The 19,188-nt window shown below is 35.0% G+C and overlaps 1 protein-coding gene across 2 annotated transcripts; it reads right to left on the bottom strand.

Annotated features, from left to right (window-relative positions):
• Positions 1-7,841: 7,841 nt before the first annotated feature.
• On the bottom strand, positions 7,842-17,632 carry LOC125665643 (neurogenic differentiation factor 1-like). 2 transcript variants are annotated; one of them, XM_056152348.1, is made up of 2 exons: positions 17,525-17,632; positions 7,842-10,532 (listed from the first exon to the last, which is right to left on the bottom strand). In XM_056152348.1, the coding sequence occupies exon 2, from the start codon at positions 10,523-10,525 to the stop codon at positions 9,428-9,430; it is 1,098 nt and encodes a 365-aa protein (XP_056008323.1). In that variant the 5' UTR covers positions 10,526-10,532; positions 17,525-17,632; the 3' UTR covers positions 7,842-9,427. The 2 variants fall into 2 exon arrangements, with proteins under 2 accessions (XP_056008323.1, XP_048754353.1); XM_048898396.2 differs by having other exon boundaries at positions 17,063-17,603.
• Positions 17,633-19,188: the final 1,556 nt, after the last annotated feature.

The following is a 19,188-nucleotide window of genomic DNA, read 5'->3' on the forward strand; positions in this document are numbered from 1 at the left end:
CTGTTTCGAATCGGTTGATTGGCATAGATATAATATGTAGGTGTTGATAGAATACTTTCACAAGAAAGGTGAAGATAACGAACAGTGATCAATCTCATAACTCCTATAAGTAATGCAAAGTTGTACGAACACGGACCCCTAGACACGCAAGAGGTGGGATCAGTCGCCTAGGAGGAGTAGGCATCCCCTGTCGACCAGTCACACCCGCCGTGAGCCCTATGGATTAATAACATTGACGTTGAAGAAGCTGAAGTTGATATGTTGATTTGTTAGTTTGCCGTTAAATCTATCTTCAATGAATATCCAAAAATGAAGTCGATATGGGTACTCTATTGTGTCTTTTATTTCGAATTCATTGTGATATATCGAAGCGACATATCATTGATAAATTGTTTAACGTCCACTCTCGAGAATTTTTCACCAACAAGGAGACGCCCCGAAGCGACATATGAATGAAAGTGATTATCTTAATAGATAAAACGTCATTGATATTTGAAGTCCACAATAATATATCATTTCTCCTGCTGTAGAAGCTTTTGAATAAAGTCTACCTCATAAGATTACGAAAAACAGACCGGCTAACACAAAGCAGCACCATTCAAGCGCATGGGATCTCCAAAAGACTATTGGAAAACCTGATTACCAAATACCACATAAATATGGTTAAATCCGGCATCTTTTAAACGTCAACTTCTGAGTTCTTCCCATATTTATGTAGCAATATTCCATTATCACGTGCATATGGTGTTTATATCTATCAACTGATTCGATACGCAAGAGCTTGTTCTGCGTATGGTCAGTTTTAACTCGAGGCAAGCTACTGACAAACAAGTTGATGGTACAGGGGTTTTAACAGTCTCGATTGAAGTCAGCATTTCGCAAATTCTATGGTCATTATAACGATCTAGTTCGTCAATACAACCTATCGTTGTGTCAAATGCTGTCTGATGTGTTTCATACCGATTGTTAGGTCGTTCTTGCCACACAGATTTTGACTACGGATAACTCCGTTTGCCTGATCGGGACATGGGGCTCACGGCGGGTGTGACCGGTCGACAGGGGATGCTTCCTCCTCCTCGACGAAGTCGCGAAGGGGGCTTTAGGTTTGCGCTCTGTCTGTCCGTCAGTCCCGCAAATTAGTTTTCCGGACTTTTTTTCTTTTTTGGATGTGCTTGCAGATCTTCGTCTTCTAGAAAGTTTGTCCGGGCGATATTTTTTTTGTCTATTGACAGAGACCTTTCATATTTCGTATGCGAATATACCATTTTTGATTACCTTTGACCATGACCTTTTCTGTAAAGGTCAATTAATAGAATTTTTGAACTAGGCCTTTGATATTTGGCATGTTGGTATGCCATGATAAGACAGAGTGTCGTGTGCCATTTTTGATGACCTTTGACGTTTTATTTAAAGGTCAAATAATAGATTTTTTAGGCATGATTTTTTTGTCTTGACCATAACATTTTTATCTATTGATATAGACCTTTCGTATTTTGGTATGTGGGTATACCGTGATAAGACTGTGTCACGTGTTATTTTTGATGACCTTTGACTTTTTATGCAAGGTCAAATTTTGTGGGCATTTTTGTTGTTCAGATATTAACTGTAACTCTTAGGACTTCTGCACCCCCGGCGCCTCAGGGGTGGGGCAAAAACTGCCAAAAATTTACCAATTTTCAAAAATATTTTCTATACACCTGAATGTCTTTAAGAAAAACTATAAATGCATAGTGATTCAGAGCAGGAAGACCTTTACCGAAAATGTAACTTTATAGGGATCTCCGTGGTAGAGGTTCTAATTACAGGGTGGGGCCAAACTTGGTATATGTAGTGTATATGTGCAAAACATATAAATGATATATGCTTTATTACTATTGATACTAAATTGAAACTAAATGGATATTTAGAAGAAGTAGGTAGTCCTTTACCAAAATTGTAAAGAATGTGTTGCACGTCTCATGTTAATTTCCCTAAGGGTGTTGCATGAAAGATCGAAAAATTTAAGTTATTCAAATATATTATAAAACCAATTGGAACGTATGTCTTGATTCAATATTTTTTGAAAATAAGTTTAAAAGACGTATTGACAAAATTAGCAAAAATATTACGAGTTTAAATCAAGCAATAAGCGATTTATATGATTTTTAGCGTTAAAATGGAGGGGTATCCCCGCATTTCAGAAAAACTGCCTCCGTGAAACAAAATAAATTTAGCATGAGCATGTTCTTCGAGTTTTCCTCTAGAAAACTGTCGTTTTGAAATTTTGTTTCACGGGAGCATTTTTTTGTAAATTAAAAAAATTCGAAACGACTTCACTAGTATTATTTTCAACTTCACCTGTAGGTTAATTTTCCTTAGTAATGTATGGTCTACTGCGTGGTTCAGTGAATAAGGTCGTCGACTATTATTAGTTAAGATGTTTTCTATTTTTAAAACGGCCGGGTTCGACTCTCTCCCGAACACATTTATTTTTTCATATTCCTTTTCCATCTACATTGTTTTCTTAATTGAAACACACTTCTAGTTTTCATAAATGTTTCATGTCAAATCTCTGTTTATTACCATGTTCCGAGTTTGAAATAAGCTTCCAACCTGGACACTGTTTAGTTTGTGAATAGGACTCTCAACAAACACGCCGAATACAGCATGCAATACCTGTGTTTTGATAGTCAAGGCTGCTAACGAAATCTTGTATGTTTTTCTGATTGAAAGTTGTAGACAAAGGCATGGTGCCTTTTACGGAAAACCGTTGTGAACTTTACAAAGCTTTGGAAATTTTTTTTTAAGGCCAAACGAGGTACAATGTAAATAACCGTTAAACAGTTTGAGTTTATATGTATTTCGGTAGCAAATTGCTATGTTGAATCAATTTGTACAGGTGCATGTGCTTTGAATTATGTTGAATTTTATCAATGCGTATTAAATTTCTCATATATTGTTTTGTGGCCAGAGTCATGTACAGTTGCCAATTGTTGGTTGTAGAAAATAAAACATGCGAGTATAAGAGCTTTTGGAATGTAGTAATATAGAATATTAAATATTTGATACACTCGTAACATGTAACCGTATACATTGTATCTGATAGTCAGGAAGAAAAGACAATTTAATTTTCACGATTTCAAAAATTATCTTTAGACTACATGTATAATGTTATGACACATACAATGTATTAGGCTTGTCCCTAGGACTGGAGAATCCTTCAGGTATTTCAATGGCAAATGCGCAATGAGTATAAATATGAATGAAGGTCAGTTTTACGTCACGAATGTTGGCACGGAGCTCCGATTAGGGAAAATTCCCGCTTCTGTGTAACACCTTCTTTCATGATCCTAGGGAGTAAGGGTTTGGTTTCAGGGTGGTGCCAAAATTATTATAATTTGAAGGACTTCTTTAAGGCTGCTGATACCGTTTAAAATCTAAATGCATATTTTAGGAATAGCAGAAAAGGATGTGCCCAAACAATGGTGAATTTCGCAACCCCAGAGTTTTGAATCTATGATGGATCAAAATTAATCATATCGTTTAATGCTAATACATATAATACATTGTATGTGAAGCCTTTATCACTGTATGCACCTTTGAGGGCATTGACGTTCTAACATACATCTCATGCATCTTATCCATCTACGGACAGACAGACAGACATTACTGTACCATAATACACCCCATCTACAGACGGACAGATATTACTGTACCACAATACGCACCAACTGCAGACGAACATACAGACATTACCATACCATAATACATCCCATCTACAGACGGACATACAGACATTACTGTAGCATAATGCATAATACACCCCATCTACAGACGGGCATACAGACATTACTGTACCATAATACGCCCCATCTACAGACGGACAGACAGACATTGATGTACCATAATACGCCCCAACTGCAGACGAACATACAAACATTACCATACCATAATACATCCCATCTACAGACGGGCTTACAGACATTACTGTACCATAATACGCCCCAACTGCAGACGGACATACAGACATTACCGTACCATGATACGCCCCATCTACAGACAGACATTACTGTACCATAATACACCCCATCTACAGACGGACATACAGACATTACTGTACCATAATACGCCCCATCTACAGACGGACATATAGACATTACCGTACCATAATACACCCCATCTACAGACGGACATATAGACATTACCGTACCATAATACATCATACAGACATTACCGTACTATAATACATCTACAGAACGAGGGGCCCTCCGTGACCGAGTGGTTATAGCATCGCGCTCAAAATCACACGGCCTCTCACCTCTGTCGGCGCGGGTTCGAATCCCGCTCGTGTCGGTAAGTGAGAAAGTTTCCCAGTTTACTTTCGGAAGGTCGGTGGTCTCTTCCCAGGTACATTGTATCTGGGGTCTCTCCTCCACCAATAAAAGCTGGGTGCCACCAGATAACTGATAAATTGTTGAATGTGGTGGAAAACATCAATCAATCTACAGACCGACATACATACATTACTTTACCATGATAATACGCCCCATCTACAGACGGACAAACAGACATTACTGTACCATAATACGCCCCATCTACAGACGGACAAACATACATTACTGTGCCATAATACGCCCCAACTGCAGACGGACAAACATACATTACTGTACCATAATACGCCCCAACTGAAGACGGATATACAGACATTACCGTACCATAATACGCCCCATCTACAGACAGACATTACTGTACCATAATACACCCCATCTACAGACGGACATACAGACATTACTGTACCATAATACGCCCCATCTACAGACGGGCATACAGACATTACTGTACCATAATACACCCCATCTACAGACGGACATACAGACATTACTGTACCATAATACGCCCCATCTACAGACGGACATACAGACATTACTGTACCATAATACATCCCATCTACAGACGGGCATACAGACATCACTGTACCATAATACGCCCCAACTGCAGACGAACATACAGACATTACCATACCATAATACATTTACAGACCGACATACAGACATTACTGTACCATAATACGCCCCAACTGCAGACGAAGATATAGACATTACCGTACCATAATACGCCCCATCTACAGACAGACATTGCTGTACCATAATACGCCCCATCTACAGACGGACATACAGACATTACTGTACCATAATACATCCCATCTACAGACGGGCATACAGACATCACTATACCATAATACATCCCATCTGCAGACATTGCTGTACCATGATACGCCCCATATATATGTATATAAAATGTGTTCAAGTGTTGATATTGTACAACAGACAACACACGATGATAGATGCAGACCAATGTCACCTGAGTCACTCGGGTTACCTAAAACACATTCCTGGAGAGTCAGCTACATGAAATATATTGTGTAGATCTGTTGTAGACAATTATGTAAAGTGGAATATATTGTAAATAATTACATGTAAAGTGGAAGAATGTATGCAGTTATAGCTCATGTCTTTAATCAAATTGAAAGAATTCAAACATAATCATTTAAATTAACACTTAACAGTGTTGTTTTATAATTCATATAGTCTAAGGGAGGTACAGTTGTAGCTGTAATATATGCTGTATTATAATACATATAGATTAAGGGAGGTAACCGTAATATCTGCTGTATTATAATTCATATAGTCTAAGGGAGGTAACCGTAATATCTGCTGTATTATAATTCATATAGTTTAAGGGAGGTAACTGTAATATCTGCTGTATTATAATTCATATAGTTTAAGGGAGGTAACTGTAATATCTGCTGTATTATAATTTATATAGTCTAAGGGAGGTAACTGTAATATCTCTCTTCATTCTCTCTACAGTCTTAACTTATTACAAGAAAAATTGAATACTTACTTCTCCGACTCTTCTTTGGGTAAATGAGGACACCCACTGATTGCTACACCTCAGCAAGACCACAGTGATATTTATCAAAGTGTTCAGGCTCCAACAACAGCCAGTGATGGGCTTATAAATTAAGAAAATTTCATCTGTCCACTAACACTCCAATTTCATCCAAGTCCCTTAAAATTCCAGCATTAAGGTATCTCATTATCATTACATTAAAATTTTATATAATGGCTCGTTAAAACAACTCTCATGAAGTATGATTTTACCATCGAAAGAATGATACCAACTCTCAATGATAAAAAAAGTGTTTTGTTAACAAATGAGAGATTCTAGAGTCCTAATTTCGCTGTGATTTGGTGCATGATATGAATATCTGATAAAACACTCCTAAAAGACTCAGATAAAAACGTTCTATTTTTTTTTTTTTTTTTTTTTTTTTTAGAAAAAAAATATTTATGATAATTTAAAACGTGATTTGTTGATATTTTTAAATCTATGGATAAAATTCTCAAAAAACATGTCATTAGAAAAGAGATATATCGAAGAAATACGTTATAAAAATAAATTGAAACGAAATGACCAAATTTCAGATAAAATCACTATATTCAAAGAAGAGAAAAAGTACCGATCCCGATCAAAATTGATAGAAATTACTGAAATAATTATACTGTTTCCAATTGTATGCACTGTTAATTAAGAAATTAGTTTCCTTTATAAAGTCATTTAATTTGTAAACCATTTCACATCAAGGGAATGCAGTTTTCTGGTTACGTTGTTCTCTATGATTACTTTTTCATAATTCCGATCGGGCTTGGTTCAAATTTGAAAAATCGTAATATTTCTGAATTTTGACCATTTCATTCAATTTCTTTTTAAAATGTATTTCTTTGATATATCTTTTTTTTTTTTCTCTAATTGACAAGTTTTTTGACGATTTTATCCGTAGATTTAAAAAATATTAGGAAAATAACGTTTTTAATTCTCATAGATATTTTTTATTTAAAAAACTAGAACGTCGATCTGAGTAGTTTTTGCATGTTTTCTTAAATATTCATATTATGCATCAAATCATAGTGAAATTTGGACTCTATAGTATCTTATTTGCAAACAAAGCACCTTTTTTTTATTATTCCGTGATTAATCACAAAAAATTCCTATAAAAACTTGAGAGCTTGTATCACTCTTTCGATGGTGAAATCATACTTCGTAAGAGTTGTTTTAACAAGCCATTAAATAAAATTTTAGTGTAATGAGCTACTTTAAGTTATGGCCAAAATGAAGCTGACATGAGTCACAGATATTGCCAGCTGGTGAATGTCAAGACCCTCAGGAGAAATGAATCCCCACATGTAATCCATATTTAGAGCGAATAACACGTACAATATCCCCCCGTACTCGGGGGTGGGTGAGTGATGACACATACAATAACCCCCTGCTCTTGAGGACGGGTGAGTGATGACACATACAATACCCCCCCCCCTGTACTTGGGGGTGGGTGAGTGACGACACATACAATATATGTGTTGTTTTTAGTCCCTTACCGACGAAGTCGAAGGAGACTTTAGGTTTGCACTCCGTCCGTTCGTCTGTTAGTCCAGCAAATCAATGTCGGCATCTTTTCTCTGTTTATGCAGATATTCATTTGATATTTGGTACATTTCTTTCTCATAACAAGTTACAGATCAATTTTTAATTTTCCTAGTCTAGTCTTTCTACCTGAATAGTAGTTACATGTAATTTCCAACCATTCCAACACTGGTTCCCCTGTCATAATCACCAAATATTGTCTAACATGTACATATCTTCTCTCATTTGAATGTGAAATTCGCTGCCTAAAATTCTAGATGTCTTCATATCTCAATATGTTGACCGTTATAAACTCATAAGACTTACAAGTTGTTATGAAGGAATCTGGATGGAAGGACAACCAATGGATTGCATTTCAATGAGAGAGAAAAAGCGTGTATACAAAATCACTTTATTCAAAATCTAAATCACATAGACTTTAGACGGAATATTTCTGACTAGAACAAAAGATATCATTGTTTCAATAAAAGTTTCAAGACACACCATGAATAAATTAGATATAAAATAGTTAATATTTCTACTACTTCCTATTTTTAAAACAATAAAATCAAAGCAGTACACAAAATATTGTTATGAAATACACAGTTCAATTTCATTAACCCTGTACAAAATTTCAATATATTCACGTACATTACAGGTAGTTACAGACGCTCCATACCACCTTTATGACAACATGCCACGCACAACGTTGAGAAAATAAGACTGGTGCGTGACGTTTGTTGAATGTTGTGCTCAAACCTAAACGTGAAACAATTAGAAAAAATTAAATGAAAATCGTATCATTCACATTACATTAATAATATGCTAAACATACCCCCTCCCTCCCTGGACTACCCAAATCTATGCATTTCTAAGCGTTGCCACACAGTCGCACCATGCATTTAATGACAGGTATTATTGTTTCAAACAAATAAGCCCCAGGATCGTGGACATCTTAACGCAAAATCTTAATTTTGCGATGAAATGATTGAGAAATCAATCATTCCAAAATTAAATTGTTATTCAATATTGCTTCATCAAATGTCTAATGTCTGCAGATTAAGAGTTTCAGTTCAAAAGTTATGAACATCTTACAGGTGATTGGAATTTGACTGACGTCTGGAGTTTCTTGTAGGACCCCGGGGCCTGGCCTACTGGTGCTTTCACAGGGATCTCATTTCATTTCTGATATTGATATATACAATGTTTTCTCAGTAATCAATCTTTGCCTTTTCATTGTAAAATAGTTCCTGATGCTACTACTATGACGCGCTAGTGACCTTTGAACCTGACACGAAATCCCATATCAAAATTGGAATGTCTGGATAAAAGCATTGAAATCATGAAAAAACTTTCCACATTTCCGGTCTCGCCGATTATACTAATTACCCGATGGTTCTCCGTTGTTTATACGCCTACATACATGTAATACCAAAACAAAAAACCTAGCTTATTTATCCATTTATATAAAACAATTCACTCTAACCGTTTAAGTCAATATTTTATAATAAATTAGACAGCAGTAAATTTAAACAGCACTTGCATTTTATACGTATCTACACTTGTACTGTACACAAACTATCAATGCCCTGTTCACTGTATAATGATCAAAAATCTTTTCTACGCGAAAAATCATATATATTTGGCAAGATTAGTGCAATGCTGAAGTTTTGATTTAATTGCATAGAAATACTAACAACACAGTGACACCTGTTCTGCAGGTAATCGTGTTCTTTACTGACAGTTCAACCCCCCTATGCTGAACACAGTATGATATCTAAAATCATTATACCACAATATACGAGTTATAAAGGTATCAGGTAATGAATTACATCAAAATTATGTATTAAGCATCAACATTAGGCGACTTGACTCTTTTCTTGTGGAACGAATGAAATTATTTAGATTCCTAAATCATCCATGTAAAGTTTTAAAAAATAGAATGAATGAATCTTAAATTCAGGCAGAGCATGTAGTACGAAATCTAACCGGTGACGTCAAACAAGTTTGAAGCTGCACTGATAATGTTTAATTCGGGATTTTCGGTCGAATCCGGTTGGAACTCTGTTATTTCATCCAGCATAATGTAGGGACTGCAATCCTGAGATGACGTCACATGACCTTGTTGGTAAATTCTGTTATTGTTCAGATTTCTACCGTTCATACCACAGATGTAGGACTCAACTGTGCTGTCACATCTCATAAAATTTGTAGACGTAACAGCCTCGACCTGAAGAGAAGGCACACCAGTTTTGGGGACTTGGATGGGACTTGCATCACGTGACGCATTGTAACCAATAGACGTGGGTGATACTTGACAAGCGAGATCTCGTCCAGACGAATTGATATGGGATGAATAAGAAAGCATTTGATTTGGCGAAACAGAGGCACTTATTGCAGTGCTTGGAGATGGTTGGGTAAAAGACTGCATATTGTAAACATTAGAAAACTGGTTCCCGTCGTGCGGAATGTGATACGTATTGTTGTAGTAAAACTGAAACGGTTTTCCATAGGATGACTCGGGAAGGAGCGTCCTGGGGTTCAACTGAAGGCCTCCGGCGACTAGATTCATCGTGTTTTGAGATAACCCCTTTGACAAAGCTTTGGCGAACGAAATGGAATCTGGTTTCATTCCTGATTTCAAAATATCTGCTAAGGCACCGATGTAATTTCTTGCGAGACGGAGGGTTTCTATTTTGGAAAGCTTTTGGTTTTTTGAATAACAAGGCACATGTTGTCTCAAAATGTCTAGCGCATCGTTAAGTCCATGCATTCGATTACGCTCCCTCGCATTAGCTTTTACTCTTCGCAAGCGGAGTTTTGCCACGCGAGCTTTAGTCATTCTCTTCTTTTTTGGGCCCCGTTTTTTCGGCACTTTAAGTTCATCCTTGGTTGTTTTTGGCGCCTTATCATCTATGACATCGGGCCGTTGTGCACTGTCGGACGATTTGATACTACATTGGTCAAAATCGCTTTCATTGATATCCGATAAATCATCGATGTCTGCATCTTCAAATTCACTTCCGGTAAGACTGAACTCGGGGTCTGTATCCATAACTATTGAATCAAGCTTTATCGGCATAGCTCACCTACAAAGATAACAGCCATGAATTATTCGATTACTTAAATTTAATTAAACTCTTTCGAGCATGTCATATAGTACATATAATTTTTGTAAATCTATATGATCACTAAATACGGAATAAATGGGAGGACTTATTAATAACACGGTTCTACGTGTAGTGATGAATGGAATGTTATCCAATGTCCACGGCAATACTAACCTAAAAGTAGACTCCACACTTGAATAAATGTTAGTCCGCAGGATTATTTCATTTAATGTAACTTTTTTTTAAAAATCAGATCAAAAGAAATATTCTTACCATAACCTTGAGAATTAAAGTTCATTCGTCGGAAAGTTCATTATATTGTACTATTTTATGATTTGTGCGAAAGATGTACTATAATGAACAAATTCAGTTACATGTACTAAATGCTGACAAAATTTAAAGTTTCTCTAATACTACATACTTATAATTTTAAAATCAATGCATCATTCGGTATTTTAAAATAAAAAAAATACACAATACAATGTTGTTTAAATAGGCCATAGTTGTTATAATGAATTTAAGATAACTTTGGAATTCAAATAATTTAGAATGATGGATTGAAAACATAAACAAAATATTATTTATATACATATGAATAACTTCACCGCACAAAAACAAAGAAAATATTCTTTACCTTCACCGCACAAAAACATAAACAAAATCTTCTTTACCTATATATGAATAACTTCACCGCACAAAGACAAAACATTCTCCCCATGGAAATAAAATTGGTACAGAAGCAATGGCCTGAATGAGCATAAAGAAACCGTGAAACTTACACGTTGAGTATTCTCAAGACCCTTAGCCCATAAATAATGAATGACGATAAAAGTCAATAGGGGTAGCACTCCGAAATATAAAATAATTCCCACTGGGGGGAAGGAAACACTGTATCCCGGGTGTTAATATATCTTGTTGGAGAGATCGGACGTCCATCAATTTATACCAGCGATTTCTCACTCGTATAATGAATAAGACAGGCCTTAATTGTCAATTAAGAGTTTTAACATCATTCGGCGGTCTGGTAATACTTCTGGAGAGAAAAAAAACAGAACAGCAGGTCTCACTACTTCTTTTTTGTCTCCCATAATAAAAATTGTCCTTTATAATCAAATTACATTGATTAGTCTCGATAACGTTTGAATCACTGGGGCATATCAAGAAAATTTTTACCCTCGTCGTCTTTTGTGAACAAGTCTGGGCCATCTGTGGTCTTAACACCAACTGTGATGTTTGAGCATGCGCATAAACAATAGAGGATACACTCATCCCTTTATCGAATTTATAACAATGCTAGAAAAATAAAAATAAATAGCGTTTCGTCATTGTTTTTTGGTTTTTGATTTTGTTTTCCATCTTCGCAATTCTTCACATATGATTAAGAAAGGAATAGTTTTTCAAAAGCCTGTCTTTCTGTGGAACACGCATCAATCCCCATTGAGAACTGAGATTTGAGATCGAATTTCTCTTCTTGGATGATAATTATAGTATTTAGATGTTAATAGATAGCAAGGACCGGTTTTATTGTGACAAATAATATCGCAAAGTTACATACTTAATACAGCGTCATTAACATTCATGCAAATTCATTAACCGGCGGTGTGACGAACCTGGCACATTTAAATTACACTCACAAATAATCAAAACTTTTTATAAAAAATTAAACATATATTTATAAGAAGGTTTGCTAAATTCATTTTCATTGTTATATATGTATGTAATCAAAATAAATATTTACTACTTAATTACATAGTAATTAAGAATTATGTAATATGACTTTTTATTATTATTTTTTTTAATCAATCTTTTTTTTTTTTTTATTATTGAAATCCTAACGTAGATACAATATCTTATGACACGCTGCCTGTATGTATAAAAACAAATCCCAAACATGGGAGTTTCTTACACAGCTTATTTTCATGCGTGGGAATTACATATTCCACTTTTAAAATTGATAACAGATGAATTAAATAAGAGCGGGATTAATATAAACCTTTTGGGCTATTTTTCTGTAATCCCCATTACATATAGATATATTTTGTAAAATGTTAATTATTGTAAAATTAAAAACGTGAAATGTTAATTTATCAAGTTTTACGTGCAATTGAAATCGAATATACAGTGTATATACAAACTGAATATATTCTAAATTTTGTCGACTAATTGTAACTATTGCAAGGGTATCACACAGTTGAATTGAAAACGAAAATATTAAAGTTTAGATATTTCGCACATTTTCACTGATATATAAAGTTATCATTCCTATCGCCAGAAAATTCTGAATATCTAAGTGACATTTAACGGCTCCTTTATAACTCCACGTGCGCGTTTATATTGCGTATCAAGATCATTTCCCTTCCGAGAGGGAAGTCTGGCGCGTGTCGGCCACTCGTCCCGAGCGTGATACTTCCTTTCTGCTAATTCAATTATTTACATTTCTTTTCAAAGGGACTTTGGTCACTTGAATTAAGGAAAAGTTTGACAAAGTGCAGCATTGTCAGAAATAGTCGTGTCCTTACAACTAATTCAATTTCAGATTTGTATCTTGTCAGTCAGTGTTTACGAAAGTCTTGAATATATCACGAACATTAACTCTTTTTTTAATTGTTTAACGTAATGTAAAATGCTAGAATCAAAATTGCAAAGAGAGTTTACACTTTGAATGAAAATGTTTGTCCGATAATACATGTATGTCTAAATAATGTCTGTTTTCTCTCGATCGGGAATCATGGCGGATATTTATCTCTTCTCATCCCGGCCCCGAGGAACAATACCCATTAAGAAAATTAATGAAATCTATCGCCTTTTCATGTGGTTGAAGCAAATTAAAGCGATCCCGGTCAAACGGTATACGCACAAAAGACATTGGTCTATTTTGAGACCCTAACGTGAATGTTTCCCCAAATGATTCAAACTTGGTGCATTCGATTGCGGTGACATTTATGCGGGGCGGTGCATCCCCGATTTGTGCTCCTATAATTAATGAACTGGACCAAATTGAACTTGAGCGCAACGCTGATGGTTTTAAGTGTAACTGATGACCGGATCAAAGGATTTGTAACATATCTCCTCCGTCATTGATCTCGTCATCTAAAGAATCCTATGGGCACCTGGTCCTTCTGAATTTGCTTAATGACGTGTCTGATGACCTTCTCTGACTGACCATTGTCCTTCTGTAATGTGCGAATTAACGATCGCGTACGCCGGGTTTTCACAGTTTATTAAGTGCCATCGACTGGTCGCGAGGTCTATATTTGAAGATGTTTATTGTAAGTTTTATTGAATTTTGAGTATTGTAAAATTAGGCTAACTCCGTCAAATCTTGCTTTACGACTTTATTTGATTGTATCAATAATATTAATAGATAATCTTCACATTCATTTTGGCGCGGACATATCGTTTTTAGCGAGGGACTGCCACTTAATCTAATAAAAATGAAATCAATAAAGCTCTCTGTTTGTTTTAGTCTCAAACTTTATTCGTTGTGAAGATTTCGCATTATTCCGCTATAATTAATGACCAAAATGGATCTGGGCTTCAGAAGTGAAATTGTTAATTATTTTCCAACACCGTAACCATGTACAGTGTATCAGAAATTTTATAACAGACATCTTAAAATACCGTAAATAAAATACATTTTTATAACATGAAACAAGCATGACCCTCCACCCCCACCCCCAGCTCATTCCATGAAAGCACTGCACTATGTACATGTACATACATTATATGAATTGATTCTCCATAACGTTAAGTGAAAAAACATACACATATACTTCGTGAAAAATTTAAAGGGACATTAGCTGTCATTTTGTCACCAAAAATTGAATTAAATGAAAATTGCTCTATATTATATTTCAGGAATAACACCAGTATTTAATTATTTCAAAAACTTTTTACCCTCAAAGCAGGCACATGAATGTGTAATTTTGGTGATTGAATAATTATTGTCTTGCAAGACAATGATTCTTCCTTATTTCTATACACTAAAAGCAGTTATCTAACGTAGTTTTAAATTCCTAAGGTTTCTCTTGTTTTTGTACAAAATAAATGTTTTTATTAGTCATTAATATATATATTCCTATACCGTTGAGAGATTTTGAAAAAAAGAAGAAGGTCGCCATCACTTTCACTGCTAATGCCCCTTTAATTTCTAACTGTTGAGATCGAATCGTCGGATTTCTAGCCCAATTCACTATGTAGACTGTTAGAGACTTTTCTCCACGACATCAAATACATAATAATGATATATATATATATATATATATATATATATATATATATATCGTCACAATAGATAGACAATCCTTAAAATTCAACAACAACAACAAGAAGAAAAAACTCTCCGAAAAATCAGAAGTTATATATTATCTTGTAGAGCATCAAATAATTAATTGCGTGATTCTCACGAAGACAAAAATTTCACATTAATACTTTATCAGTTTTCCAATTGACAGGTAGCTGTAAAATGAACAACATAGACAATTTCTGTCAACTTTCCCTTTATCAAAAGCAGGTGAATCATGGTGATTTGAGTTTTGATTACACAGTCCATACATATTTAATCAAGCGGAGCCGCTAGAGACCTCGTATGGTCGCAAATCTTGGCGTGATCGTGGCGCTTTAAGTCACTATCTTGTGCTTTACAAACAGAAATGATTTCTTTCAAGGTGAATTATGAAGAAATTGGACTTTTATTTATTTCGTTAATTGGAGAACCAGACTTTTGATCAAAGACTAATGATACTGGATTTCGTTTCCAATTAACCTGACATAAAAATAGTGTTGTCTCTGAAGACGATCAAATATCTACGAATGAAAAAAAAAAAAAAAAATACACACCCAAAACATCCCGATTTTCAATCAGTTCACAAAAATGAAAGTAAGTTTAGACAGATAATTAACATGATCCATTGTTCAGAGCTGTCATCGGGTATAATACATGTATTTACTACATAAAATTGAAGAAAACAAAATTGAAATCGACATGATCGCAATTAGCGTATGATCCCAGATTCATTAGACAATATCAGTAGTAGGAAATGAAAGACGGTAGATTTCTTTTTTTTTAAAGCCAAAAACAAAATACGAAAAAAAAAAAACCCACCAAAAAATAAAACAACAACAACAAAAATAGAATAAAGATAAGCAAACCAAAAAAAAAAAAAAAGCATCAACAAAAACTCTCTCTACTAATGTTGATGAGTAAAAGCGAACATGGTGACACTAAATGACGCTAAATATATAAAGAAAAGAAAAATGACGAATTTCACCAACAAATACGAACATCTTCACGTCGATCGCCATGAGGTAAAAGGCAACGAACGGGTGTATCGATAAATAAAACCGTGGAGAATGCATTTTTTAAATTTTCCCCTAAGATATCTGTACATTATACAAAAAGGTTTATTATAATCCTTTCACTGCCATTTTGGGGCATATGCATGTTTGTAAATACTTTCTATCAATCAGTTTTCTTCACAGTGACTAATATTCCACTGCCTGATGATGACCCGATTCAATATTTCCATATCGGCTTGCATTATGAATGTGTACAAATTAAATAGAGAATGCTTCATTTTCAACACATGACAGATGGTAGGAAAATGAAACGCACTTACTTTTGAATTCATCTAAACCATCTAGGAAAAGATTTTACATTTTTCTGAAAATTATTGGCAAAGAATTTTAAGCTACTTAGGAATAGAAAAAAAAGGTAAAAAGAGAATACCTATTATTCAACTGATTTGCTATAATTTCATATCTATTCGATGGGGGTGTATTAATGCGCATCCCTTTTCTTTTCTTAGATATTCTGAATCAGGAAAACTATTGGTTAACTCGTACGTAAAACGGTAATAAGAAGCAATTGACTTAGAAACCTTATCCGATTTACGCGTGTCGTTTGTTCGTGAATTCATTTGAACAATGGTTCCCCTCATCAACACCGGAATTCTGTTGGAGGTGGTCGGTTTGCAGAATTATGGGGATTTTGCTTGATTTGAACCAAAGCAAATCATTTGCAACTGGCTTTTATCACGATTTGTTGCGATATCGCCTCTAACTGCATGTGCAACTGATTTAATGTGTTAATATTAAGCTCGTGGACTTTTAATTCTAATTTGCAAAACAACGTCCCTAATTTCTTTTTCTTAGCTTCATACGGTTACTTATATCCTGGTTAATTTGAAGTAACAGCAACAAGTTTGGGATGCTAAAAAGATTTTTAGAAATAAACCAAAATACTATACACTGTATCTACATGAATCTACGGTGAATATATATATATATTTATTTATATATATTAATTTCCTTAATTGTAGAAGTTACTGACAATTCGTATAATTTAAAAAAAAATTAGATTAGAAAATATAAAAATTTAAATATAATCTGACTTTCTATGTCAGATTTACCGTATTGAAAAAATAGATGAAATGAAAAATTATAACCAATTTATATACAATTATGTATTTGACTTTCGTTCTTTAATTCTGTAGGAAGGAGTTACATACCTTTATAACGGAAGTAAAACTCTTCACATAATCATGCCGAAATGGATATTCCAGTGTCAATTTTCCGTCTATCTTTGTCTGTCTTTTTTTTTAAATTCGAATTTTTTTAAAAGTCCCTCCTTTTACTTCCAATCACCCCTTATGTCAGTGTGTAAGATAAAAAGTGGAGTTCCGTTATCTGCTTAATTATGATGCAAATGGAAACGCAACTTCCTCCAAAGGAATACCCGTCCTACTCTCGATGGTCCACATCTGTCACTGAAATTCAAGAATTATAACTGCAAATTTTATTCATCTTTGCCAATGCCCTACACTCTCCCCTTATCAGGCCGATATGCAATTTGATCAATATTTGACAATGGCATCCCAGACTGGCTACCGACTAAATTCGCGATTTTAAACTTCGGAAAGAAAGAAAAGTTGACAAATGTAACAAAGATCAGATTGAAGAAATCAAGGTACTTTTATGTGCCCCGATGATCATTTCATATTCTCTTTCTTTTGTTGTTGTTTAACGAATCACGCCGTTTTGTATCTAATATTCGATACTTATCCCCCATGGAGAGCAAAAGAGCAAAATTGTCATTATTCGATAGTGAACACTTTATATCGCCAGAAAGCTATTAAAGGACATTATCTTGGAATAGAAAAGTAAACACTTATCTCAAGTTTTCGTGTCAATTGAAAAATCGTCCGGGAACTGGCACGCGTCGGAGTTTATCGTTACCCAGGAAACGCGTTGCGCGCTTAGTAACGGGAACTCTGACAAGCGCGAGATATTTTGTCCACGTTTTACGATGCAAATCAAGTGCTTGGAATACACGAAGGACCTCATTTTTCTTCCTTTTATTATTTTGAGTTTGATATGTTAACTATGAATATCGTATTTTAGTCCAGAAGGATTTAAACTATTAACTTAAACATATTTCATTTAACAAAATACCAAAATACAAACACGCAACTTTGGAATGCCATCATAAAAAAAACCTATTAGATATATAATTTCAAAGAATTGCGTTATACAGTAGAAATATATATTTATATATTTTCAATAACTCTAATGTAGCATAAGTAACTTGGTCTTCCATATTAGATACTAGGCTACATGTAAATACATAAATCAATCAATGAAATCAATTACAACTCATAACGCACGCGTAGACAAACCTCACGTGGTGTATACTATTCGACGAAGCATTTTACATGGGGGGGGGGGGGGGGGGGGGGGGGGGTCGTGTCGATATTAGAGAATGGACTGTTTATAAGTTTAAGTTGTACACAAATATTCAGTAAGTTTTTGTGGATCGATGATAAGACTGTGGAAGTACGTGTTATGTATTTTCCCTCTGCTAAATACTCTATCGGGACACACGACAGACACGTGCGAGACTCGCACCGAGTTGGAGGAAAGCAGAGTTGTTAAATCCTGCTTTAAATTTTATCTAAATTCATTTAACTTTCAAAATTCCAGGAAACTTTTTTTTTGCCAGAGAACGCATTGTAAATTACATATGAGTTCTCTGATGAAATCCATTTTCTTCGGCAGTGTCACGTGACCCCGAACTATAGCAACCTTACTACATCTAACTCACTTAGTGGATGATGCTATTATACAGGGATGTTTGGCGTGAGAGTAAATTCATTTAATCTTTCCTTCACTCACACACGAAAAACTCCAAAACTACCCGTCACAAGGATTATGTAATCGATTTCCAATGGATAAATCTCCTTATTCTGATTTTCCTGGGATTTTCGGAGGCATATTTTACTTTCAGTTCGTGTTTACAAAGCACTTAATCGCTATTCTCTTGGCACACAGACTCCCTATTTCATTGCGAGGATCCTTCATTTCTTGGGTAGTGGTAATAAAGAAGTCTTAATTATGTGTAATTGGGGATCGGCAGCGTACACTACTACAAATAATGCGCACGATGTTTGTCACTTTTAAAAAATGTATTCCTTTTCAGAAGGGACTAATACCGATCAATTCGGAATAGGATTTTATAATTGTTCAAACAGTTATGGTCACGTGGGTGTTGATGTTTTATTTATTTTCGGACAAACTATATTATTTGGGGGGGGGGGGACCCATTCAGTATGCAAGAATGATTACATGTGTCCTATTC

Source organism: Ostrea edulis, chromosome 10, assembly GCF_947568905.1.
Source record: "Ostrea edulis chromosome 10, xbOstEdul1.1, whole genome shotgun sequence".
NCBI lineage: Eukaryota > Metazoa > Mollusca > Bivalvia > Ostreida > Ostreidae > Ostrea > Ostrea edulis.

What these genes read in the sequence shown, in the direction of transcription:
- LOC125665643 (XM_056152348.1), bottom strand. Translation starts at nt 10,525, where the DNA reads ATGCCGATAAAGCTTGATTCAATAGTTATGGATACAGACCCCGAGTTC.